General features: G+C 57.5%; 11 protein-coding genes across 11 annotated transcripts; 8 read left to right on the forward strand and 3 right to left on the reverse strand.

The window, feature by feature from the left end:
- Window positions 1-206: 206 nt before the first annotated feature.
- On the forward strand, window positions 207-2582 carry MKK02DRAFT_39624 (major facilitator superfamily domain-containing protein; the record flags this gene model as incomplete). Its single annotated transcript, XM_053090691.1, has 9 exons — window positions 207-590; window positions 637-746; window positions 794-875; window positions 921-1148; window positions 1193-1679; window positions 1729-1937; window positions 1985-2118; window positions 2162-2376; window positions 2428-2582. 9 exons carry the CDS (start codon window positions 207-209, stop codon window positions 2580-2582), a joined length of 2004 nt encoding a protein of 667 aa, XP_052949102.1.
- Window positions 2583-2998: 416 nt separating this feature from the next.
- On the forward strand, window positions 2999-3811 carry MKK02DRAFT_39625 (uncharacterized protein; the record flags this gene model as incomplete). Its single annotated transcript, XM_053090692.1, has 3 exons — window positions 2999-3095; window positions 3169-3656; window positions 3743-3811. 3 exons carry the CDS (start codon window positions 2999-3001, stop codon window positions 3809-3811), a joined length of 654 nt encoding a protein of 217 aa, XP_052949103.1.
- A 599-nt stretch (window positions 3812-4410) lies between these two features.
- Window positions 4411-7021, forward strand: MKK02DRAFT_35005 (methylenetetrahydrofolate reductase; the record flags this gene model as incomplete). Its single annotated transcript, XM_053089055.1, has 10 exons — window positions 4411-4497; window positions 4634-4704; window positions 4757-4857; window positions 4907-4938; window positions 4986-5715; window positions 5769-5866; window positions 5920-6186; window positions 6245-6462; window positions 6525-6767; window positions 6970-7021. The coding sequence occupies 10 exons, from the start codon at window positions 4411-4413 to the stop codon at window positions 7019-7021; spliced, it is 1899 nt and encodes a 632-aa protein (XP_052949104.1).
- Window positions 7022-7329: 308 nt separating this feature from the next.
- MKK02DRAFT_39627 (uncharacterized protein) lies at window positions 7330-7827 on the forward strand (the record flags this gene model as incomplete). Its single annotated transcript, XM_053090693.1, has 2 exons — window positions 7330-7390; window positions 7442-7827. The coding sequence occupies 2 exons, from the start codon at window positions 7330-7332 to the stop codon at window positions 7825-7827; spliced, it is 447 nt and encodes a 148-aa protein (XP_052949105.1).
- A 153-nt stretch (window positions 7828-7980) lies between these two features.
- MKK02DRAFT_39628 (putative ornithine-oxo-acid transaminase) lies at window positions 7981-9918 on the reverse strand (the record flags this gene model as incomplete). Its single annotated transcript, XM_053090694.1, has 11 exons — window positions 7981-8043; window positions 8093-8183; window positions 8239-8505; window positions 8552-8633; window positions 8683-8750; window positions 8802-8915; window positions 8979-9426; window positions 9474-9508; window positions 9561-9638; window positions 9706-9729; window positions 9788-9918. The coding sequence occupies 11 exons, from the start codon at window positions 9916-9918 to the stop codon at window positions 7981-7983; spliced, it is 1401 nt and encodes a 466-aa protein (XP_052949106.1).
- Window positions 9919-10251: 333 nt separating this feature from the next.
- On the reverse strand, window positions 10252-15269 carry MKK02DRAFT_39629 (uncharacterized protein; the record flags this gene model as incomplete). Its single annotated transcript, XM_053090695.1, has 6 exons — window positions 10252-10834; window positions 10888-11057; window positions 11115-14046; window positions 14098-14824; window positions 14879-15101; window positions 15153-15269. The coding sequence occupies 6 exons, from the start codon at window positions 15267-15269 to the stop codon at window positions 10252-10254; spliced, it is 4752 nt and encodes a 1583-aa protein (XP_052949107.1).
- An 808-nt stretch (window positions 15270-16077) lies between these two features.
- On the forward strand, window positions 16078-17822 carry MKK02DRAFT_29417 (peptidase family M48-domain-containing protein; the record flags this gene model as incomplete). Its single annotated transcript, XM_053087819.1, has 3 exons — window positions 16078-17354; window positions 17404-17538; window positions 17603-17822. 3 exons carry the CDS (start codon window positions 16078-16080, stop codon window positions 17820-17822), a joined length of 1632 nt encoding a protein of 543 aa, XP_052949108.1.
- Window positions 17823-17991: 169 nt separating this feature from the next.
- Window positions 17992-18916, reverse strand: MKK02DRAFT_39631 (uncharacterized protein; the record flags this gene model as incomplete). The annotated part of the gene is made up of 6 exons (XM_053090696.1): window positions 17992-18114; window positions 18139-18281; window positions 18351-18374; window positions 18423-18496; window positions 18552-18829; window positions 18875-18916. 6 exons carry the CDS (start codon window positions 18914-18916, stop codon window positions 17992-17994), a joined length of 684 nt encoding a protein of 227 aa, XP_052949109.1.
- A 255-nt stretch (window positions 18917-19171) lies between these two features.
- Window positions 19172-20101, forward strand: MKK02DRAFT_39632 (uncharacterized protein; the record flags this gene model as incomplete). The annotated part of the gene is made up of 4 exons (XM_053090697.1): window positions 19172-19206; window positions 19263-19453; window positions 19523-19829; window positions 19882-20101. The coding sequence occupies 4 exons, from the start codon at window positions 19172-19174 to the stop codon at window positions 20099-20101; spliced, it is 753 nt and encodes a 250-aa protein (XP_052949110.1).
- A 22-nt stretch (window positions 20102-20123) lies between these two features.
- On the forward strand, window positions 20124-23000 carry MKK02DRAFT_39633 (uncharacterized protein; the record flags this gene model as incomplete). Its single annotated transcript, XM_053090698.1, has 8 exons — window positions 20124-20503; window positions 20552-20638; window positions 20711-20844; window positions 21381-21494; window positions 21577-21868; window positions 21943-22566; window positions 22611-22715; window positions 22763-23000. 8 exons carry the CDS (start codon window positions 20124-20126, stop codon window positions 22998-23000), a joined length of 1974 nt encoding a protein of 657 aa, XP_052949111.1.
- A 524-nt stretch (window positions 23001-23524) lies between these two features.
- On the forward strand, window positions 23525-24700 carry MKK02DRAFT_29420 (uncharacterized protein; the record flags this gene model as incomplete). Its single annotated transcript, XM_053087820.1, has 2 exons — window positions 23525-23581; window positions 23633-24700. 2 exons carry the CDS (start codon window positions 23525-23527, stop codon window positions 24698-24700), a joined length of 1125 nt encoding a protein of 374 aa, XP_052949112.1.
- Between the last annotated feature and the right edge of the window lie 22 nt (window positions 24701-24722).

The raw sequence follows: 24722 nt of genomic DNA on the forward strand, positions 1-24722 counted from the left end.
ATGCGTTGCCGCGCGCCGGTTTTTGCCTGCGGACCAATATGAGCAGCTATATTGGGTCTTGTCGTTGTCTCTATACCTCTTGCTATCCTACTGTGCTGACCGTCCTCGCCCGTGCTCATCTCCCTTCCTGTCTATAGTCCCGTACATCTTCAGCCATCACACGACCACCGTCTAGCGACGCCATCCTCAATTTTCAGCTATCGGATATGCCCGATCCACCTCAGCCCACCCATCCTCTTCCCAACGCCGCCCCCGTCGAGGCTATCCAGCCTGGCCTAGCGGAGGCCTCCTCCCCTCCAGCACCGCTCGAACGGCGCACGTCCCGTCTTGCCAAGCTCGCGCTGACCCGCTCGACCGACGCCCACCCGCCTCATCATGCCCACTTTGACATGCCGGAAGGGGGACCCGGTACACCCGTCGACGCACACCACTATGCGGAATCCCCGCTGCATGAGCCGCATCATCGGCGCGGGTCAGAGAAGAGGCATAAGCCTGTGATTGATATCGAACATGTGCCCGTGGATGATGATCCACGGGATTGGCCAGATAGCAAGAAGAACTTCGTCATGGTGCTGTTGACGGTATCTGTGGTATGTGAATCCATTGGTGAAGCGGAGAAATATGCTGATCAGGCAGCTTGGACCGCTGATCGCACCAAGTATCTACAATCCGGTCATCGACGAGGTGCAGCAAGATCTGAATGCATCTTCAACGCAAATTGGTCTCAGTATCTCAATGTATATCTTGTGAGTGGTATCTCTTCTACACTGCAGGTCTGGCCGCTGACATACAGGTTTCAAGGATGCGTACCAGTCTTGTGGGCATCAATAGCGGAAATCACCGGTCGCAAGATCGTCTACTTGGTATCCTATGCTGTGAGCCACAACCCCTCGGTCATCTCACCACCAGCTGACAATTAGATCTACTTTGTCGGATCTCTTGTCGGATCAAGAGCAAATAGCATGCCACTGTTTATCGTCATGCGCTGTCTGCAAGCGTGTGGCTCTTCAGCTGTCGTAGCTGTCGGTGCGGGCTCTCTGGCGGACATGTTCGAGGTGCATGAGCGGGGACAGAAGCTGGGGGTGTTTTACGGGATGCCACTAGTAGGACCCGCCATTGGTCCGCTCATCGGCGGAGGTCTGGGAAGTGTAAGTGGCTCAGAATGCGGGGACGAAACGAGGCTGACCGTCAGGCATTCGGATGGCGCTCGGCCCTTTATTTCCTCGCTGCCTACGCTGCCGTGGTCGGTCTCCTCTTCCTCGCTTTCCCCGACACCTGGCGCCGAGAACGATCTCGTGTCTATCAAAAAGCAATGGAAGACGCCGTCAAGCGCGCCATCCACAACGACGAGGCCAAAGACAAGAAGCGCGCCCGCAAAATCAGTCGCGGACTATCGTCAACAGCCACTACGCCCCCGACGACAGGTTTCCCTAGTCCCGCTACAAGCAGGAGGGGGAGCATGGTGGATGTGTCTTCTGGAGGTGGCGCCGATGTTGCAGTGGCGGTAGATGAGGAGAAAGGGCAGGTGGTGGTGAAGCGGAAGTGGTGGCAGTTTGGGAAGCCAAAAGTGGAGGAGGAGCATGAGAAGATCAAGCCGGGGTGGAGGGACGTCAACCCTTTCCCGACCATGCTGAGTATCTTCCGTCAGCCAACGAACGCGGTGGTACTCTTTGCTTCTGGTGAGTGTCTCGCATGCAGGAGGATGGTGCAACCTGCTGAAACTGCCAGGTATCCTCTTTGCCGCCCAGTACACCATTGTCTATACGGCCTCGATCACCCTCGCTGCCGCGCCATACTCGTACAACGCCCTCAACATCGGTCTGGTCATCCTCAGCTTTGGCGCGGGAAGTATGGTCGGCTCGATCGGTGGTGGGCGGTACAGCGACATCATCCTGCGCAAGCTGAAGGAACGGAACTGCGGTGTATCTCAACCTGAAGTAAGCCTTTCGCGACTTGGGTTTGGGTGGCAAAGCTGACATGCCAGATGCGCCTCAAGAGCACCATCCCGGCTGTACCCCTCGTGGTTGCCTCCTTCCTCGCTTATGGATGGACAGCGGACCGCAAAGTTCACATTAGCGCTACCGTCGTCACCCTCTTCTTCTGCGGTCTTACCTTGATGTGAGCCATCCCTCGCCCCGCTTGAGACCCGCTGACGGTATAGGATGATCTACGCCTCGACCCTAGCCTACCTTGTCGACTCCAATCCCGGCCGCTCCGCCGGCGCAGTCAGCTGCAATTCGTTCGTTCGTGGCTCGCTCGGCTGTATCCTATCGCAAGTGGCCATTCCGATTCAGAACGCTATTGGGGACGGAGGGCTGTACTCGATAGTGGCCGGCCTTTTGGCGATCAGTACGGCTTGCTTGCTGTTCATTGCCGGTGAGCTTCTCTTTTACGGAGCGATAGACGCGGACGCGGCTGATGAGGTAGCAAACGGAGAGAAGTGGAGACGGCCCGAGCATAGGTGGCCTTGGAACCAGCGGAAAGATGAATCAGTGGGAGATGAGGACGAGGAGAAGGATAGCGCCAGGGATAGCAGTTCTCGAGTGGACAGTCCGGTGGCGGACGTGAAGGCACGTCAGTAGTAGTAGAGATGGGATCATCTTGTAGTAATTAGGAATTTCTTTCGATGTATCGGATCGGATATGTGATCGCACTGTCTCGTGCTCAGGCGCGCACTGCTCGCTCTATGTCGACTTCGTACACAGGCGCCCAGCCGAGCTTCAGGTCAGCGTTGCATGCTTCGCCGAGCGGCTGTATGCTCACGCTTCCTCGCTCACTAGACTCTGCTGAGCATGAGAAGGACAAGCAATGTCAAGCAGGCAGATGCGACAAAATCCCCTCGCCACCCGCCAATGAAATTACCGCTTCGAGCAATTCCACCCTGTTACGGCACTCCCGTTTCCGTCGACGAGCTCGCTGAAAGCACAAACAACTCTTCCCATCTCTATCTCTTGTGCATCCTCCACCTATCCTATCGCTAAGATAACATCAGCCAGCCATGTTCGGAATCATCAGACAATCCGCTCTCCACCCGCCTGCCGCGCCACAAGCTGTTCGGTGCTTCAGCGCCTCCGCTATCCAGCTCAAGAAGCGAGGTGAGTCTCATCAGCGACGCGCCGTTTCCAAGTGAGACCGCAGGTATGCTCGGTCCAGTAGCTGATCAGCCAGACCCTTCCCTCCCGGTCGCACCCAAGAACCCGGCCACACCCTACACCCTCTTCGTCAAGGAGTGGTTCCCCGCCAACAAGGCCCAACACAATGGTCCTGAGGGCAAATTCGACCTCAAGACCATCTCAACCGCAATGAGCAACGCATGGTCCGCCCTCACCGCGAACGACAAGCAAACCTACTCGGACCGGGCCAGGGATCTCAGAAAGACCTTTGACACCGAGTACAAGAAGTGGTACAACGAGCTGGACGCCGAGACGATCAAGTCGATTGAGGCGGCGACGGGGAAGAAGCTGGCACCTCCGGGTGGGAAGAAGGCCAAGCTGCAGGCGCAGAGGGAGAGGCCAGGGAACCCAGGGCAACCCCTTACGGCGTTCTTTGAGTTCATGCGGGAGTTCAGGCAAAGCAATTCGGATGGCAAGGCGGGGAGTGCGGTGGCGAAGGAGGCTGGGGAGGCATGGCGGCAGATGAGCGAGGACGACAAGCAGGTGAGCAGATCATGATCTTCTTACCTACCAGTTATGCCGGAATCATGGCTGTTCTGGCTCCACGGGAACGCGGCTGACGTGATCAGAAATACCGGGATACCGCCGCCGAGAAGAAGGCCAAATACCTCGAATGGCAGAAGACTCTTCAACAGTAAGGCAGGTCGCAGGCATGTGAGGGGCGGTATTGCGGCCGATAGGGGGCGACGCGAAGCCTGGCAGAGCGCACAGGGCGACGGGGCTGCAGGGGATTGGACAAGCGAAGGGGACACGGAAAGGCAGATCTTATAAACCGGCGGCGTAGATGTACAATCGACTTGGTATGTATGATAACTTCTCAACTATGGTAGCTCGGCGCTCTTTTGTGCGATCCTCTTGCTCTGCCCCTTAGGCTCTGAATGCTTGATCCATACCCTTCTGTCCCCAAGGTATGAGGTGGCGGTCATCGCCGGGCAGCGTCGATCCGAGACCTGCCCGTGCCTGAATCGATTGGCTGGTGGGCCGACAAAAGTCAAAATCAATCGCTGCCCCAGGCTTATACCCATCATCAACATCAGCAGCTAGACAGTATAGAAGAGAGTAAAGCTCGTGGAGACCGCTCTCAGATCGCGCGCGCCCCCATACACCAGTCCACCAAAAAGCAGGCCAGCCGAAACACGGAAACGCCCTTTGCCCCATCGCACGTTCGAGGCATCCTCCATCAACCCGAACCCGAAGATACCTGCGTTGCTTGCTCTGAGCCACCCGCTGCGACAGTATGAAGATCACAGAGAAGCTTCAGAAGGCGGAGAGGGAGGGACGGACGTTCTGGAGTTTCGAGTTCTTCCCGCCTAGGACAGCTCAGGTATGTCGAGCTAAATCTCCGATTCAAGTGGGGAAGGTGGTCCGAGCATAGGGCTGGTGATGCGCGATGGAGAACCGCGCGACGAGGGAGAGGCATCGAAGTGGCAAACTTGAGGAGGCAGTGCTGATGTCCGAAGGGTCTGCAGAACCTCTACGATCGGATAGAGCGGATGCGGGGTCTGGGACCAGAGTTCATTGACATCACTTGGTGAGCTGCCACCCATATGACCGAGCTCTGATCAGCGGCTTACTTCCAACAGGGGAGCTGGAGGCAAGAATGCCGACCTCACTTCGTCCCTGGTCCAGGTCTGCCAGGAGACGATCGGGATTGAGTGCTGCATGCACCTGTGCTGTACCGAAAGTAAGCTGGCCTTCAGCTACTAGCAGAGATGATCACAGCTGACCGCTAGTGCCCGCTGAGAAGGTCAAAGAGGCTCTCGTTGTGAGCCTCTTGTCGTGCTTATGTGCTATGCATAGCTGATCGTCCAGAAAGCAAAAGCACACGGCTGCCAAAATATTCTCGCCCTCCGCGGTGACCCCGTTGCGGGTACTTCCACCTGGGAGCCTACACCTGGCGGCTTTCACAACGCCGTCGACCTCGTCAAATACATCCACGAGACCCACCCTGGAGACTTTTGCGTCGCTGTCGCCGGTTTCCCGCAGGGTCATCCCGAATCCCCCGATACGCCAGAAGGACGGAAACAGGAGATCGAATGGCTGAAGACCAAGGTCGAAGCTGGCGCCGACTTCATCTTCACCCAGCTCTTCTACGACACCGAGATCTTCTTTGACTGGGTCCGTCGCGTTCGTGCCGCCGGTATCACCGTCCCCATCATCCCTGGAATCATGCCGATCCAGAACTGGGAAAAATTCCAGAAATGGGTCGACCGCGAGAAGATCATCGTCCCGGACCACTTTTACGAGCAACTCAACCCGATCAAGGGCGATGATGAGAAGGTGCGGCAAGTGGGGACGAAGCTGGTGGGGGATATGTGCAGGGCGATATTGGCGAATGAGGAGGCGGGGATCAAGGGGCTGCACATCTACACGTTGAACCTGGAGAAGGGGGCGAAGATGCTGTTGACGGAATTGGGGCTGGAAGGAAGGAGGGAAGCGATCGCGCCGTTGCCGTGGAGGCCGAGCTTGACTCCGCATAGGCGAGGGGAAACGATCAGGCCGATCTTTTGGGCGAATCGCGTTCAGAGCTATTTGTCGAGAAGTGAGTTGCCATTTGACGTTACATCTTCATACGGACTCAGCTCACTCGTATAGCGGACGACTGGGACGAGTTCCCGAACGGTCGATGGGGTGATTCCCGCTCGCCAGCGTACGGCGATCTTGACGGATACCCGGTCTCAATAGGCATCAACGTGAGTTGCCGTGTTCGCCACGATTCTAGCAGTGGCATTAGCTCATATTTTAGTCCAAAGACGCACAAGAGCTCTGGGGCACACCTACCACCCCTTCAGACATCTCCGCCCTCTTCGCCCGTTTCTGCCGAGGCGAACTCGCCAAGCTTCCGTGGTCCTCTCAACCACCGGCGAGCGAGACGAGCGTCATCCAGGAGAAGTTGACGCGGATGAACGAGATGGGCTACCACACCATCAATAGTCAGCCCGCAGTAGATGGTGTCAGGTCGGATGATAAGGTACACGGATGGGGACCGCCCGGGGGTTACATCTACCAAAAGGTGAGCTAGGTGCAGCTGTTCGCATAGTCGCGACAGGAGAGCGCAGCTGATATTCTAGGCCTACCTAGAGTTCTTCGTCTCGCCCGCACTCCTCTCTCCTCTGATCCGCCGCATTGAGCGGGATCCCCGTATCACCTATTATGCTGTCAACCGCCAAGGCGACCTGCGGACCAACACCCACTCGGAGGGACCGAATGCGGTCACATGGGGTGTCTTCCCAGGGAAGGAGATTGTCCAACCGACCATCGTTGAGGCTATTAGCTTCATCGCCTGGAAGTGAGCTGCCCAGTCTCTAAGCTGCTGAATGTCAAGCCAGGACAAGCATCTAATATTCGTAGGGACGAAGCATTTGAGCTCGGTCTCCAATGGGCTCATCTCTACCCCGAAGGCTCGCCGTCCCGTACTCTCATCGAAGGCGTCATGAACGACTCGTACCTCGTCAACATTGTCGCCAACGACTTTAAGCACGGCGATGCCATCTTTGAGCCCTTCCTTCTCGACACCACGGCGGCGGGCAAGGCGGTAGCGGACGTCACAGCGACTGCCAACGGGGTCGTCAACGGCGTCGTCGGGAGTGTCAAGTCGGCAGCGGGCGGCCTCGGAGGTTTGGTCAATGGGGTGAAGGAGCTGGTAGTCGGGCAAACCAACGGGGTGGCGACAAACGGTCACTGAGCTACTCGGCCCGGTCTCCTCGATCCTTCTTTTCGGGATATCATCGGTCCTCAACGGACTTTACAACACGTTCAACTCGTGCCTTACCTCCTTCATATACACTGCTTCCAGGATACCCAGCATAGGTTTCAACAAACTGCCATACCATATACTTCTATTGTAATTCATTGTAGAGCAAATTAGAAGTCTACAGGGGTATCAACTACCATACAACCATCACCCATGCAACTACTATATTAGCACTGGCACAGCTCACAGCTCGTGCTCAGCATTGGTTGTCAAGGAGACGAGATTCTGCGAATCCGATCGGTCGTCAAGGCAAGTCGTCTTGGTGTGACCGACGTCGACTGGTAACGAGGTGTTCATTACTGATAGCGATCCCCCAAAGGGATCATATAAGTCTGGCAGACATACTGCCCCAGCTCCCCGTGCCCCCATTACCCCTTCGATACAACATCAGTTCCTCCAAATATGCGACGCCGGAGCCCACCATCCCCTATCACCCTCCTCCCAGCCCACATACCCACACCGCGTAAGTACAGCATCCGAAACCTACTCTCCGTCAGTATCGCTGACACCGTAGCTCGAGGAGCGCCCAAGTATCACCTGCCCGTCATGCCCCGCCTCATACCACTCATCGACACCGTCGGACCCCGGCTGCGCATACACGCATTCACGACCGCCCCATCTTCTCTTCCGGTCGGCGGAAAGAGCGAGCCCGCGCGGATGGGCTGCACAACCGTCATCGTCCCGGCGCCAGAACGTGGTACCACACCTCGCAGTGTCCGAGGAAGGGACTACCAGATGTCGAACGATGGAGCGGGAAGGGAGTTTGGGAAGACGGGAGGGGTAGTGAGGGCCAGACCGCCTTGGCTGGCGTCGAGAGGGTTGGAGGAGGCGGCGAGGGCGAGAGCAGACATCGGGGTGCTGGCGCCTTTACAAGAGGCAAGGGTGAGAGGAAGCAAGTGATTGGGAATCGCTGGTAGGCTGTAATTGTATCGCTAGTCAGTAGGCGGATTCTCATATACCGACGGCTGGTCCGCAGCGGCAATCTCGTTGCATCTTCGTCAGCGTGAATGGCTACAATTGATTTGTCGTTCGAAAGTATTAGGGGCAAATCGCCTAATCCTCCAACTCGATCTTGGTGTCGTGGTCTTCGTGCTCGTCACCAGGGATCTTCTCGAGCTAACGGGTCAGCGAGGCGCAACGGCACGCTATGGCTGCGGTGACTCACCACGTCCAGCTCCTCGAGCGACTCTCCGATGATCCTGACTGCCTTCCGGATATCCTCCTCGCTGATCACCAAAGGCGGCGCGAAGCGGATACTACGTCAAGTCAGCCTAGCTCCCCTCTGGTATCAATCTTAGCGGGGTGACTCACATGTTAACGTGCGTAGGCTTAGCCAACAGTCCCTTGCTCTTCATCAACAGGCACAGCTGCCAAGCCGTCCGTCCCTTCTTGGACTGAGACTCGTCAATGACCACACCGTTGAACAGCCCTCGGCCACGGATTGTCTTGATGAGTGGCGATTTGAGGTTGGCGAGTTCTGCACGGAAGATTTCGCCTAGGCGCTGAGAGCGCTCGGCGAGGTTCTCGCGCTCGAGCACTTCGAGGGCGGTGATGGCCACAGCGCAGCCGAGGGGGTTTCTGATGATCAGCTGGGGACAAGTCTTGTCAGATGGCGGTAGCTTACCCTCCGTATGTCGACCCGTGCTCTCCTGGCTTGATGCAGAGCATGATCTCCTTGCTAGCGAGAACACACGAAACGGGGTACACTGGTTGTCAGCTGTGCCTCCTGAGGTTCGCACGTCCAGGTCAACTCACTTCCACCCGAAAGAGCCTTGCCGAGGATGACCATGTCCGGCTTGATACCGTCCCACTCGTAGCAAAGCCTGGGATGTCAGCTTGTGTCCTGGAGCCAATGTCCGTTGTGGCCAGCTCACATCTTTCCTGTCCGGCAGAGTCCGGTCTGGATCTCGTCGCAGATCAAGAGAACGTTGTGCTTCTTGCAGATTTCGGCACATTTGGCGAGGTATCCGTCGTCGGGCACGTAGATACTGCAAAGATCAGTATGACCATCATCCGTGGAGGCCCTAGGACCTGAACAAGCTGCTACTCACCCAGCTTCACCCTGGATCGGCTCCACCAAGAACGCAGCAACATCCTTTCCATGCGCCTCCAGCGCCTTCTCCAGATCCTCTGGCGAGTTGTACCGGATGTGCCCCTTGCCCGCCAGACAAGTAGGTCCCACGCCCTCAAGGAACGGCCCGAAGCCCGTCCGGCTCTCGTCGTCGGTACTCATACTGATAATCCCGATCGTCCGCCCGTGGAAGTTACCCTCGACCGACAAGATCATGGCCTTGCCCGGCGAGATCCCCTTCTTCTCGTAACCCCACTTCCGGGCGAGCTTGAGGGCCGTCTCGACCGCCTCGGCACCGGTGTTCATCGGCAGCACCATGTCAAAGCCAAACATCTCGGTCACCTTCTTGGCGAATGGTCCGAGGCCGGTCGAGTAGAAGGCGCGGGACGAGAGGGTGAGCTTGGAGGCTTGGGTGATAAGGGTTTGGACTGGGAATCAGTATGGCACTGATGTGAGTGAGCGAGGAGGCACGTACGAATGTCGGGGTGGCAGTGACCCTGGTTGACCGCTCTGCGGCGTCAGCATTCTTCTTCATCTACACATGCTAAATAGGCGAGCTCACGAGTAAGCAGCTAGGAAGTCCAGGTACTCATTTCCCTCGGGGTCCCATACGTGAGCTCCCTGTCCACGCTCAAAGCACCTGTGGGTCAGCACCAGGCCTGTATCAAGCCGCCGCAGCACATCTCGAGTGGCTGGATAGGACGTACACAGGCAGAGGGTGGTAGTTGTGCCTACGTCACGTCAGCTTCAGCGCTCTTTGTTCTGACCACAGCGCGAAGCTTGACTCACGCAGAGTACTCGTGTTCCAGCTCCATCACCTCCTTGGTCGATACCTTCCCCTTGGACGGCTTGACGGACTCGCCATTCCCGTTCGCGTTCCCAACACCATTAACGAATTCGTGCGTTGCGATAGGCGCCATCTTGTGTAATGCTGTTCCAATAGGTATGCTGCTCTGGTGATCCGTTACAGATGCTGTATACGATTGATATATACACAAGTTGAGATAGAATGACAATGGAGGGGCAGGTCACAAGTTGAGTCGCCAGCGGCACTGCCAAGTCAAGATCTACAAGATCCGCCCGAAACTCGATCCCGCCTGCACGTGACCTTCCTGAGACATGATCTGCATCGATCTGCCTTCTCTCTGATAGGCCAGATCATCTGAAGCTTACCATTGACCGTACAGGCTCTTTGCGTCAGACAATCGAAGGGATGGCTATGATGCATGAGCAAGAAGAAAGAGGCACACAGATCATGCCCCCTCTCTACCCAATATACTCCTTCTTCCCACGCCCAAACGCTCCTTCTCCCTCTCTCGCATTGGCGGGCTCTCTGACGCCTTTCGCAAGAAATGAAGAGGTACGAGCGGACTCGCTGGCCCGCTAACCTGGCCACTTGGCGCGTCGCCCTGTTTTGGGGTGGTCGGGGACTGGAGTGGAAGGGGACTGAAATAACTGGATGACCGGCTGAGAGGGACGCTGTTGCGCGGTACGGAGCGAGGAAGGGAGCCGCTGATGCTGCGTGGGATATGAGAGTCGCGCATTGGCGTCATGGGGCTGGGAAGTGGCGAAATGATAGACGTGGGCGCTAGAGGGGCCGCGGAAGTAGGCGTGAGGTCGATATGTGCGTTTGCTACCGCCTCATCGTTGTAGGCCGAGTTGGCAGGCACAGAGACCCGCTTGACCGTTGGGGTCGGATAAGCCGTCGTAGTGCCTGGAGGTCCGTACGAGCTAGCACTGCTCTTCCGCATAGGCGTCATCAACGGTGGCAACTTCTCTCCGCCATCTTCAACCGGGGACTGTCCCAGCGCTTCCGCAAAGTGGTCAATAAGGAACCTGGCCTATCAGCTGCCAACTCCGTCCAGCCGTACCAAGCACAGCGGACTCACCTGGACAGCTCCATCCATCCTCCACCCACTCGGACCATGACTGTCCGACTCCTCAATATCCTGCAGAAACACAGCTTGGCCCTCCCGTGCGCGCCGATCCAGTATCGCCCAGACTGATCTTTCCACTCGTCCGTCCCGGCTATATTGACGGGGACAATCGGGACTGACATCTGTACCCGTCAGCTTACCAATCTTGCCTGCACCGAAAATCTCAGCGCCGAACTGACTTTGAGTTTATTGACAATCTTTCCAACGGCCTGGTCCAGCGTGGACTTGGGATCCGCCTCATACCCCTTATCCTCGCTGATCCTGCGCTTTCCGGCGTCCGCGCCAGTCCCAGGTGCAGGACCCATACGAACAGGCAGGCTCGCCTTCCTCGTCCTTATACCATCCGCCAGACTGCCTGGAGTCCTCGACGAGGGATTCGCAGGGCTCCTGATCGCTAGACGGGGTATTCGACTTGCCGTCCCCATCTCGGTTCTCTCCCCCATCCGGCCCGCCGGAGGCGTCATCGCCCCGCTGACCGAGCGCGCCGAGCTTCCGCTTGGTATCCGCACCGCCGCGTTGGACCCTGACGCCGAAAGGCCGCTCCGGACGCTGGTGGAGCTATCGAGGCGCTTTCTCCCTTCATGCGGAGTATGGCTCGAGCTCGAGACGGTTCGATTACGAGAGCTCTCCGTTGTCATCGCGAGCCGGGGGAAGGGGTTCGACGTGGATCGCATCCCCGTGCTATTCGTGCTGAGATTGCTTCGCATGCTTAGGGAAGACATGATCCGCGGTTTGGAAGTGGAGGTAGGTATGGGGATACGCGAGATGTACGGCGACGCGGGCGAGGCGATGGAGGAGATCGTCATATTTTCGGATGAGGCAACGGAAGGGATAGAGGCGGTATCGTCGTCCACGCCATTCGCAGGGGTAGAGGAAGACGTATGGCGAAGCGACGAGGAGAGGTCCGTCCAGATTGCACGGAGGCGCTTCAGGTCAGAAATGACACGTCGGTCATTCTCTACCGCCATCCCCGCTTCTTCCGCCTGCCTCAATACCGCCTGACCTTCCGTTATGTTCTCGTCCTGTCCCTCCGCTACACCACCGGACTCCTTCGAATCGATGACTTCCATCAACCGCCCAAATGCTTCATCGCACGCCTTGCTCCGCGCCGAGAAAGAAGCCAAAGCCTCGAGACGAGGCAAGGATGCCCGTGCGGACGCCAGCTCTTCACCCAGCTTCCGCGTTTCCCGCTTGATCTCGCCGGCCTCCGCAGTCTGCTCTTCACCCTTCTGCTTCGACCTTTGTGTGGCCGAGAGCCCCGATTCAGCTGCGGCTAACACTGCGAGGACAGACTCCACAGTCGCGGCGTCCGGTAGGCGTTGCAGCGACGGAGTGCGCGAGATGGCCGAGCTGGAGGGGAAGACGACATCCGCCAGCCTGAGCGACCGGACCCGCTCTCGGAGATCCTGGATCTGCGACAACTGGGATTCGGCGGCAGGAGCTGCAGAAGCGAGTGACCGGAAAGTACTGCTCGAGGTGGAGCTGGTGGTCCGGATCCGGGGCTCAAGAGAGCCAAAGACGTCCTCCGCGATCGGTGCGACGGGCGTGATGGTGAGAGAGGCCGCCGAAGTTTCGCTTGAAGCAGTTCGGTCGGTCGTGGGAGGTTCGGGCTGGGCCGCTGGGCTGTCGGCGGGATCCGCTTTTCTCTTTTGCTCAGCGAGCATATCAGAAAGAGCAGTGTCGACCCGGGTAGACAGCTCGTTGATATGCTTGCGCACAGCAATGTCGACCGATGGCAGGTCCGCAGAGTATCCGACTGCGGGGGACTGGACGAGAGCGTCGACTGAAACTTCCTCGCTGTTATGGACGGTACCGACGAAAGGGACCCGCTCCGCCAGTCCGCCGATCCAGTCCCTGACTCGGTCTTGCAAGACCTGTCCTCCCTGTTCCCGCTCCGCCCCGATGGCGATGTCCACTGCGGGCCCGGTATCCGAAGCCGCAGGCCGGTCGACCGCGACGTTCCCCGTGGGCCGATTTGTAGATGCCGCTGCTCCATTTTGTATGTCGCGCAGCAGCCCCTCCGCCTCGGTCTCTACCTCCCATACGACCACCCGCTGCTTCTCCATCCTTTCTAGCAGGTCCATTATCCTAGCCACCTCCCTCATGACCTCCTCGGCCTTCCGTACATCCTCCGCCACCTTGTCTATCGAGACACCCGCTGATCGTTCCTGCTTCCCTCTTGCCTCATCCAGCTCGGCCATGGTCGTCCGGAGCTGGACCATGCGATCTTCGCAGCTGAGGAGCTCTCGCCAAAGCTCGACAGCACTCCGACCTCGAGCATCGTGATCGGACATGCCGGCCCTCCACGCCGAAGAGTTTATCGCCTCCCCCAGTCTCCTCCTCAGATCGCTGAATTTCGTCGCTAGATCGTCCGCCCCATCCCGCACCCTCCGAGCAAGCGGCAAGACCTCGAGATCCTCCTTCGCCCGCCGAATCCCCTCCTCCGCCCTCCTGACCAGCCCCAAAGCCTCCTCCGCCCGGTTTCCCGCCTCGACATGAAGCTCATCCGAATACGCAACATCTCCGAGCAATTGGCGTACCGATGTCGGGGGCTGATGGGCGGCTTTATAGCGCATATCGCTCATCTCGAGCAATTGCGCTTGCCGAGTGAGGTCCGGAATCCTTTGCTCGAGACCGGTAATCCATCCCGGAGCGGAGGAGAGCCACTCTTCTTCCTCTGCTCGACCCGGTGGTTGCTCTCCCGAGCGGAACTTTTCCAGCCTGTCCAGTTCGGCAGCCAGACCCGGAATGGCTTCGCCCAGTAGGCGATCCTGCTCTTCCAGCTGCGACCTCGCGGCGGCTAGGCGGGAATACCATCCCACCCCGTCTGACGAGATCGCCAGCTGTTCTTTAGCGCCGGATCGGGCGGTCGAGAGCGTATCGAGGATGTCAGCCGTACTGGCGTCGACGGACGGATAGTCGGCGTGCCGAGGTCGCGGGAAGGACTTGTCGAGAGGCGCAGGGAGACTCGACTCTGCTTCTCGGAGCAAGTGAGCAAGGGTTTCGTGTTGCGCGCTAGAAGCGGGCTGGGCTAGCGATTCTTTCAGCTGGGAAATGACCTGCTGGTTTTGACGCCGAGCCCGAGTGATGGCCTCGTATTGTATCACCGACCTAAATAGTCAGCCATCTGCCGAGCGGACGACGACGCAGTTGTGAGCTTACCGCTCCCTCTGCTCCTCTACCTCCCTGCACCACTCCACCTGCGCCTTGACATCCTCGCACAAAGTCTCCAGATCATCCTGCATATCCAGCAGCTCGTCTGGCAGAGCGCCAGAAACTTCATCATTGCCCTCCTCGATTGATGGTAGAGGACCGTAAAGTCCTCCAAGACCTTTGAGGGGTCCGGCAATATCGATCATTCGGTCCAGTATGGCCGAGGAGCGCTTGAGATGGGTGGTTGTAAGGGTGCGGTGTCGAATTGAGAGGGACTGAACTCGGGATTGGGGCTGGGGAGTGAAGAGTGATGTCGGAGATATGGGTGTCGTGGGCGAGATCGCGGTGTATGGGCGCGTTGGAGTGAACAAGGTGATTGGCGATACCGCCGCCTTCCGCGCGGAGACCGTAGCGCTACTTGCGCCATTCGCTTGGTCGACCATTACGCGCTTGACCGGCGTAACAGGATCTGCCTCCTCTCCCTGGCCTTTCGCGGCGTTTGGCGCCTTCCACCTCCCCTCTCCCTCGACATACGTTTTGACATCCTCCTTGAGCTTGGCACACTCCAGCATGACCTTCCACCTCAAGCCGTCCCATTGCAGCCGCAACCCCACCAGCTCGAGGAGGTCCGACCGTCTTCGGAGCAGCGTAAGGAGCCGGTCGATAAGTAAGATGAGGTCGAGTGTGATGGCCACGGCTTGCGTCGCCGCTTTGGTCAGCGGGACGAGGGTGACTTCTAGCTTAGGTTAGCTTGTGGTCTCCCGACAGGTAATCGACAAAGTAGCTTTACCTCTTGTCTTCTCCTTCATCCGCCCAAGATCCCCTCCGTCAAATGCCAATACTTCTTCTTCGAGGGCATCTCGCTCTGCCTGCCAGGTACGCAGGGTGTCCGCGGAGGGCAGACGGTACTCGGATTCCGATTCGTTTGCGTAGGCAAAGACCGTTGGATCCGCGGCTGACGGTGACAAGATGGGCAGGATGAACGGATAAGTCGGAGCTTGGTCTTCCAGTACCTAACCATCAGCTTGGTTCTTCATCTGTTCGTGAGAACCGACCCAGCTTACTTTCAGCTTCCCCTCAAACCACCTTCGCTTCTCCTGGAAGAGCTGCAACTCCCGCGCGTCCTCGTCGGTCAGATCCCGCTTCTCATCATCGCCAACCGTCCCGTCAAATCCGCTCATGCTTTCGGCAGCCTTACGAGTTATAAGACCTTGCTGAGACCCTCCCTACTATATTGATAGTCGTTGTCAATACGCAGCTTCTTCCCGCAAGAGATGCAGCTAGAAGTCCGTTTTCTGAAACCGATTACGTACGCAATTGGAAGCTGTGCCGGTTGAAGCCGAAAGGTCCGCGTGCAGCATATGCAAGGTAGCAGAGATAGGTCGCTTCCATCTATCTAGCTCTTAGTATAGACGTCCCGGGATGCTCAGCTCAATACGACAAGCAGGCGCGGTGGCCAGCAGAGCGCCTGGTCCGGCAGCTTTTCCCGCAACGGTGGGAGGCAGCTCGGTCGCTTCCTCATCACGAACGCGTATCACATTCCACGTCGACATTGGTCCCCGTCGGGCCCTCTATATAGCGTCTTTGAAGGGCAAGGAACGGGCTTACGAAGACCATGTGACCGGCTCGCTATTCACCGCAGCCGCACGGCCTGCACGTCGGGACGTTCGTGTCCTTGCCAGGTCTGGGCCTCGGCTCGTTAGCCTCGGTCCTTCCCAATCACCCTCGCATAGCGTCCGCCGACAACACCGGCTCTTTCACTCTACCTCGCGGCGAGATGCTATACCTCTCATACCAGCTGGACTCGCCATCTTCAAGGTAAGCCTCATACTCCTATTGATTCCGGCCCCGAAGCTGACAGAACAGACCACCTCTGTCCTCACCCTCATCACCACCATCTCCCGCATCCTCATCTCCTTTTTTCCCCTCGGCACCATCGCTGCATTCAAATCCGTCCGAGGCGTACGCTGGCTATCTGATGAAGCGCGGATGCCAAATGTCAGTGCGGAAGCGGAGGAGTTCTGGCGGATGTGGTGTGCTGGCGAGCGGGCCGTCAAGCCTACACTCGCCGACTGCAGAGCCGTCATCGCCTCCAACCTCGACGCGGACGGAACCATCCCTCTACCTGGCGGTCGGAAAGCATGGCTGTACCTCAACCCCTGGCAGCATCAAGAGCGGTTCAAGCGGTATATCGACCCGAAGAACGTGCGGGAGGAACTGGAGAATGACAAGCGGAGCATGGTCGAACGGCGGACACTACGCGTCATGTCAAACATGCGCTTCCTATTTCCTCCCCTCCCGGCTGCCTCTATATCGTACTATGACCGGCTCGACCCATCTGTCCAAGCAGAGGTAAGCCAACTTCGGCGGTACTGGATCTCGCTCGGCGCATTCAAGGACCAGCTCTTCTGGTCTCGCCTCGTCGTCGTCGGTCTCCTCTTCCTCCCCTGCCTCCTCCTCGCCGGCGTATACGTATGCGCGCTGGAGCGAGTGCCTTTTACGGGCAGATGGCGGATCATCCTACTCACGGCGGAAGAGGAGGACAAGATTTCGACCAGCCTGGCGGGAACCAACTGGTACAAATCCGTCATCAACCTCCTCACCACTCCCGAGGCTCCGGCTCCACCCATCCTGCCATTAACGGACTGGCGATGGGAGTGGGTCCAGACTACCCTGAGGACGCTGGAAGACGGGGTCGTTGCGGCGGTCGCAGCGTCCGAGGCGGGAATAGACGATACCTCGGCCGGCTTTGACGGGTATCGGCCACCGCCCTCCAAGTATCCCCTCAAACCCCGTCCACGCGTCTCGTCCCGTCTGCACTCGGCTTTACCCGGCGGCGATCCACAATCGGGACAAGAACACCTCGAGCTCGGGCCTCCGTTCAGCCTCATGCTACTGCAAAAGGACGAGCGGAATGCTTTCTCGTACGGCTTTGGAGGCAAAGGAGCCGGCGGTGTTGTGGTCTTCACGGGACTGCTGGATGATATCCTGGCGAATGATCAAGCCGAGGAGGCGGTGGTGGAACAGCAGAAACCAAGCGGTGTGTTTGGCGGCCTCTTTCCTTCGCCTAGCCCATCGCGGAAGGCGAAAAGGCGTACCGAGCCGACCGAGGAACAGACGCTGCACCTCGCGAGTGTGCTAGCGCACGAAATGGGCCATCTGCTGCTATCCCATCATCTCGAGACGCTCAGCCAGCAGCAGGTGCTCTGGCCGAGTCTGCTGGGTCTGTCGATGGATCTCATTCGAGCATTTATCTGGCCATTCACGTGAGTCCTGGCTGACAAACTTGCGAAGAAATCGCCGCTGATTTGATAGCATATTCCTCGGCCCCGCTGTCAACGACGCCTTGGCCAATATGGGCCGCACAACGACCAATGAGCTGGTTGATCGGTATGGCGAGATCGGGTTTCAGTGGAAGCATGAGTATGAGGCGGATTCGGTCGGCTTGAGGTAAGTGTCGGTTGAGTCTCGTTACGACGGTCTAGATCACGCACAATCAGCTGCTGACTGCCAGAATTCTAGCTCGGGCAGGATACGATCCCCAACGCGCCCTCACCCACTTCGCCCGCTCCGTATCGGACCTACACGAGATTCAGCCGCTCGACAGGGACAAGTCGGAAAGCTGGACGGGCAGTCTGTTCAAACTATGGACAAGGGCGACGCATCCGAGTGCGGAGAGCAGGCTGGCGGCGGTAGAAAAGGAGCTGGCGAGCTGGACGCAGGGAGGCAAGTGATGGTCGGGGACGGAGCAGGGAGTCGTGGGTAGTAGGGATGGGCGGCGACAGTAGAGGTAGATGGGAAGCTTGTAGATCTGATTTTATTAGTTGTATTTGACCCGTCTCAATATGTAGTCAGCTTGTATACATGCCACACCTCCTTCCGAGTTCAGTCTTGCATAGCTCCTCATGTTTGTAACTTCATTCCTGTGCACCAACACCATGCCGCCACGCCGAACAGACACAGTACAGCTCGGCTTAGCGGTAGTTGTACGATCGTCAACGTCCATACTGCTCCCATTGCCGGAGCCTGAAAAATCAGCTTTGATCGAACCTTGGTGAAAGGTGGCAAGCTGGCCTGAGCAGTGACGACGCCCCAGCTCGCTTTGTTGAGAAGCCAGATGAGACGGCAGCCTGTGAAGAGGGAGGCGGTCATCAGGAGTGGATTGGTGGCGAAGTGCGTAGAGTATTTTGACGCTAATCAATTAGCATGGGTCGCCAGAGAGCCCGACATGGGCATCTATGGATGCGGGTGTAGACACTCACTATACCAGGTGATCATCGCCAATGCTAGATGATCAGCGGGGTCTCTCCTAGAACTGAAGTGGGCCAGCTCACTCGGTACAGCTCTGGCCATGTGAGCCACGATATCTGCCGTCTTTGGCTTGAACGAGTACTGCATATACACCAATCTGCCCAGATCAGCAATCTTCCTTTTAAACTTACTTCGGAGATTTTATTACTCACATATCTAGCAGAAGATATAAGAACGAAAACGGAATGGTCAGGATAGCCGTATCGAACACCTCATCCCAGATATCCCGCTCCCTCTCATCTGCAGGCTCAGGTACGACCCCTCCGGCGCGTAAGAGTTCATCGATCTCGGACGGGGTCGGCGAGGCCTGACGATACTCTCCGTCAGGAGATGGCGGGATGAGCGGGGCGGCAGATGATGAGGGGAGGGTAGAGGGGTGAACGAGCGGAATGGTGTTGGACTGGGGTTTTCGGCGCTGGCGCGTGGATGACTGATCATCAGCGGAAATTGAGACGAAGATGGAAGCAGGACGTACCGGAGTGCTGGGCTCATCAGGTACAGCTTCGACGATCGCCATGGTGTTGCTAGTGGTGGTCAGTGAGTGAGTACAGGTATATGGCGGAGCACAAGAGCGTCAAACCTGGAAACCTGAGAAGGTGCCGAAGCAGACGCACGGGTCTCGGAGATACCTCGGAGAATCCTAACTCCTCATTCCGCACCCCGCCGTGAACCCGTGAGAAGCAGCCCAGTCGCCCAGCAGAACCATACACATCCTTGGTCACTTCCCATCTCATTTCTGCCCTCATGACCTTGTCCTAAACACATTGTGATAATGTCTCGCCCCGTGCGCATCGCATTTGCGACCAAGTCAGTCCCCTTCGCTCGAAGTTCGATCCCAACGAGGCAGATGCCTGACGCTTCAGCTCGGACGCTGGGCAGTACAATATCCACCTGGCAGCCATCCACTCGCTCTTGGAGCATCACCATGCTGATGTTGAGTCGCACCTGCTCGCGCAAGCTCCTGGACGGAAAAGGTGCCCCATGGATGTCGAGTTTCATGAGATGCCGGGGATGAGCAATGTGGCAGCCATTAATGCTATCTCGCCTCTCCAGGGTAGGTACCCCCTCTTGATCGCCAAAATTACGCTATGACTGCGCTATGAGCTCGAGATTACAATCCTAGAGACTGAAGAGACATGTGGTCAAGCTACCGCCTCTCAGCCCCCGGGCTTCTTCGGCGCACTCAAGGTCATCCCGCTCATCCCAGCCATCATTTCGCCCTGGCAACCATCCGAGTACATCAGTATCACGCACGCCATCGAGGATGTACTAATTAAGATCAAGCCTGACCTCGTCGTTATCGACGACGTGCTGTTCCAAGCGGCGGATGCGGCGGACAAACTGGAGGTGCCGTATATCATCCTCAGTCCGAGTGCGTGGAAGGACATGGCTTCGCACGAACAGGGGCTTAAGACGTTCATGCTGCCACTGTGAGTTTTCTATTCCTGGTTGCCATGCGAGAGATACGAGCTGACTGAGTAGGATGGGATCGGGCTGGACGTACCCCCTACCCGTCCACATCATCCCCTTCAACTTCATTCTCGTCCTCTACTTCATCTACAACATCTCAACAAATCCGCAGCTCAAAGCCGTCTTCGCCGCGCAAGGAAGCAGGGTACACCCGGTCATTCTTCCCCACACCCGACACACTCCGCCTCTGCATGGGTCTCCCCCACCTCGAGTTCCCCATATTTCGGCCTAAGAACGTGATCCCCATCGGCCCGATGCTCCTGCCATCTCCGTCGCTCGCGTCGGTCGATCCGGAGACGGACGAATGGCTCAATCACCCAGAGGCGAAGGAAATGTTCGCAATATCCTTCGCGCTCGGCAGTCTCACCCGTCTCGACATGGCGCAGGCGGAGGGTTTGCTGGGAATGTTTGAGGAGCTCATGCTCGAGCGGGAAGACATCAGGGTGTATGCCAAGATAATGCGGATGGGGAGGTATGAGCTTCCGATGGTGCAGGAGATGGTGGAGAGGCTAGGCGGGCACAGGATAAAAGTGGTTGAGTGGATGAAGGCGGATCCGGTGGTGCTTCTCCGGACGGGGAAGGTGGACCTGGCGATTCACCATGCGGGAAGTAACTCCTATCACGAGGCTTTAAGGTAAGTTTCCTACCTTGCGATCGGGAGGAGGACCCGGCTGATCTGTAGCTTGGGAGTTCCCCAGATCGCGGTGTCGAGCTGGCTTGACTGCTATGACTTTGCCGTCCGTCGTATCGAACAATTGGGTATCGGAAAGTGGGGTAATCGCGACGCGGGGCAAGTCTTCAAGTCGTCGAGACGGGTGCAGGACCGAGCTGATCATGTTAGACCTGGTTTCACCCCCTCGGAGCTCCTCTCGACCATCCACTCTGTCCTTGCCGACTACCCCAAAATTAAGGCTCGCGCGATAGAATGTGCTGAGGTTGCCGCAATGGCTGGAACGGATGTCAAGGCTCATGATGGTAGCAAGCTGTATTTGCCGCCCAGAGAGAGGGGAGTCGGCGTGGACGTTGCGGCCGAATGGATCTTGAGAAAGGCCCAGAGTTGTATGACCTGAGATTCTGGAGTTTGGGTGCTTCCACACGGATGGATCAAGCAGAGGGCCTACCCTGGCCCACGCCCGGCAAGCTGCTGGACCGAGAGCAGACTGCCACTGCCGAGCTGCATCTAAAATCTGAAACGCGTGGACCCTGATACGCTGCCGGCAAGGAGGCCGAGGCGCACCATGTGAAGCCAAGCGGACTTCCGAAGCGTCCTCATGCTCACTTCGACAACACCGAGAGGTCGACAATGAACCCTGCATCTGTACCTCTACCTGGGACCTTCCGAAGCTGTAGCTATGCCACGTCCTGCCCGGATATGCTTTGTGACCAAGTGAGCTGGACCAACCAATTTGAAACGCCGCGACGCTGAAGGAACAGCTCGGACGCGGGGCAGATCAACGTTCACCTAGCGATAATACATGCGCTGCTCGATCACCATGCAGCTGATACCGAAGTACATCTATGCTCTTTCGCACCAGCCCGGAAGCGGTCCCCCAAGGGAGCCATCTTCCACGAGATTTCGGGACTGAGTCATACTGAATCGGTCAAGCAGTCCATGCCTCTTGAGAGTGAGCTTGCTATACTTGGCTGCTGGCCGGTGGCCGCTATGAGCGTACTACAGCTCTTGACACGAGCTGATAAATATATCAGAAGTTACTGCTCTGCTGCAGCATCGCCCGACCTTCTTTGGCGTCCTCAAGATCGTCAAGAACACCCCATATGCGCATTCTCCGTACACCCCATCGCAATACATCAGCATCACGCGGGAGGTGGAAAGCACGCTCGAAGCGATCAAGCCTGATCTCGTGGTGATCGACTCTCTCTTCCTTTCCGGCCAGGATGCGGCGCGGAAGTTGGGCTTGGCGCGGATCATCCTATCTCCAAATGCCTGGAAGGATAACGCTATACATCTGCAAGGTCTCGGCGCGTTCTCATGGCCTGCGTGAGTGCGATATCCCCATCTCGGATCCTCGGTCTAGAGCTGGACGTTCCTACAGTTGATAGCTTATGATGTAGCCTAGGCACGGCTTGGCCATATCCCCTTCCTATCTACCTCTGGCCGCTCAACATCATCCTCTTACTCTGTCTCGCGCTCACCTTCGAGCTCAGCCCTAGTACCCGAGCGAAGATGGCAGCACGGAAAGAGGCCGGCTACAATGGCAACTTCCTCAATGAACCTGTACAGATCCGACTCTGCATGGGTCTCCCACAACTTGAATTACCCGGTATCCGCCCTTCCACCGTCATACCCATCGGTCCCATCCTGCTCCCTTCCCCACCCCTCGCGTCCGTCGACCCGGAGCTCAACGAGTGGATCAGCCATCCCAAGGGCGAAGGTATGTTCACCATCACCATCGCTCTTGGCTCTCACTGGACGCTACGGGCTGGAGAGGCCGAAGGGTTATTGAGGATGTTCGGAGAGCTGCTGGGAAGTAAGGAAGATGTGAGGATCTACGCCAAGATCATGCGGCGGGGGACGTACCAGCTCCCGCTTCTCGCAGAGCTGCAGGCGGAGTTTGGCGAACATAGGCTGAGGGTGGTAGAGTGGATGAAGGCGGATCCGGTGGTGCTCCTCAGGACTGGCAAGGTGGATCTGGTGATCCATCATGGGGGAAGCAACTCATACCACGAAGCCCTGAGGTGGGTACTTTCGCTTCATAACACGGCAAAAGCTGATGCTATAGCTTGGGCATCCCGCAGATGGCAATTGCGAGCTGGTTTGACTGCTATGATTTTGCCGCTCGGATCGAGACGCTGGGCATAGGAAAATGGGGAAATCGTAAGGCAGGGTAAGTCGATCCCTACTACCTCGCAGTCATGACGCTCACTTCTTCAGGCCAGGATTCGACCCTGCCGAGATACTCGGCGCCATTCGCGCCATTATCGCTGACTATGCTCACATCAAGGCCAATGCTGTCCGCTGTGCCGATGTGGCTGTTGCGGCTGGGACGGAAGTGAAGGGCCATGATGGCCTGGAGCTCACCGTTCCAAGAGGGGAAGGGGGTTTAAGCATACAAGGGAGGGACGTGGCGGCGGAGTGGATCTACAGGAAGGCTCGGAGCTGTGTGGCCTAGCGACTTTGATATCTCCTGATGTCTTGCTCTACTGAACTTTGCCGGATATCAGTTGACAAAGCCTCAGCGTAATGATCACTTAACAATACTCACATTGCTCGCCTTCGAGATGATAAGGATCCACTGACACCCACAAGCTCACGTGAGCGAGTCATGCGAAGCCGAATACAGCCAAGCGGAATAAGAGGGCAACGCAATCTGAGCGCCCAACAATTCGGATCACCCAGCACACACCGCGCAAGTCTAGATCTGTCAAGCCTGAAACGAACGCAACTTCTAGGCTATGTAGATTCCCGAGCGCAGGCTCAAAGGACGATTGTCGCCGTGCACCGTCCAGGTGAGCTGATGAGGTACCCCGTCGTCCTTTCATGTCGTCTCCGTACGAAGCACGATGTCACATATCGAGACTCAGCTAGGGTGCTATAGCTGCCCCCCGGTACCCATTCGCCTTGGCATTGCTCCTAATCTCCACTACATCGTTACGCTCATCACATATCTAACCCACATCACCGACCCGCTACGAAATGAGCTCCTTCCTGTCTTGCGTTCCGAGCCTGATTGATGCTTTTTCCGCCGTCAGGGTCAGTCCCGCGCCACTTTCCCTGGTCTTGGCTTATGTGCTGACCCATCAGACCTTCCTCACCGGTGCACTTTCAGCTTCCGATGAAGCTGTCAAGACCACGATCACCAGGTCCGGGAACACGATCTACGATTGGCGTGCCCTGGACTGTGGTACTCCGCCCCAAGGGCGAGATATCCCCCAGGTCGCGGAGACCACTGCAACTGATGTGCTTGGAGTCTACACATACGACCCGAAAGCAGCCAGCCAGGGAGGATCACATCAGCCACCATCCGAGCCGGACGAGAGGTACACGGACGATCCAACTCCAGAGCCGGCGCCCGTCAACATCCAGAATCTGTACATCCTCCGACAAAAGGTTGATGGAAGCCGTGATGAAGCTGATCACATCTCAAACATCGTGCCAGTCGACCTGATGAAGGGGTTCTGCGGGGGCATGGCCGTTCTCGATCTGCCACCGGAAACGGTTTCCACACCGGTTCCCGGATCGACGGCCTTCCCTTACCCATCGAACTTCGACAGAATCGTCCGACTCACGAACGGCCGCGGGTACTGCGAGGACTTCTACTCCAGATACGATACGGTCCTGCAGAGTTTTGTCGGGGGGGATGCCGAGTTAGTCCTCCTGTACACTCCGGATGGGGCGCGAGCCGTGCCAGCGCGGGATCCCGGTCTACGACGCTCCACCATGACCGCCGGTAACTTACTGGAATGGTCTCAAGATGATACGGTCGGGAAGGGTACGAGCCAGAAGATCACCCTCGCCCTCAATATCCCCCGCCAACATCCCTTGCCGTGGGTTGCCGAGTGCGAGTCAGTCACCCCTGAACAGCAAGTGAGAGGCATGGTTCAGAGGTCTTTCACACACAGGTGGACGGAGCCTGAGATTGAGCAGATGATGGCTCGACAGAATGTCGTCTATGTGCCTCAAGAGGAAACCATCCAAGATTCCGCCACGCAGACTGGTGGAGAGTCCGCGCCCTTGGCGGTCGAGGATCCGGATGTGGGGAGCGCGGAAGGATTCATCACAACATCTCATCTTCAGCACGCTTTGTCGATGCGGGAGGAGATGAAGGCCTACTTGCAGAAGGGCGAACAACGTACGGGCTGGTTTTCCTGAACCGCGAATCGGAGTGCGCAGC

The sequence above is a fragment of the Dioszegia hungarica genome, assembly GCF_025882075.1.
Source record: "Dioszegia hungarica strain PDD-24b-2 chromosome Unknown MKK02contig_2, whole genome shotgun sequence".
Classification (NCBI taxonomy): domain Eukaryota; kingdom Fungi; phylum Basidiomycota; class Tremellomycetes; order Tremellales; family Bulleribasidiaceae; genus Dioszegia; species Dioszegia hungarica.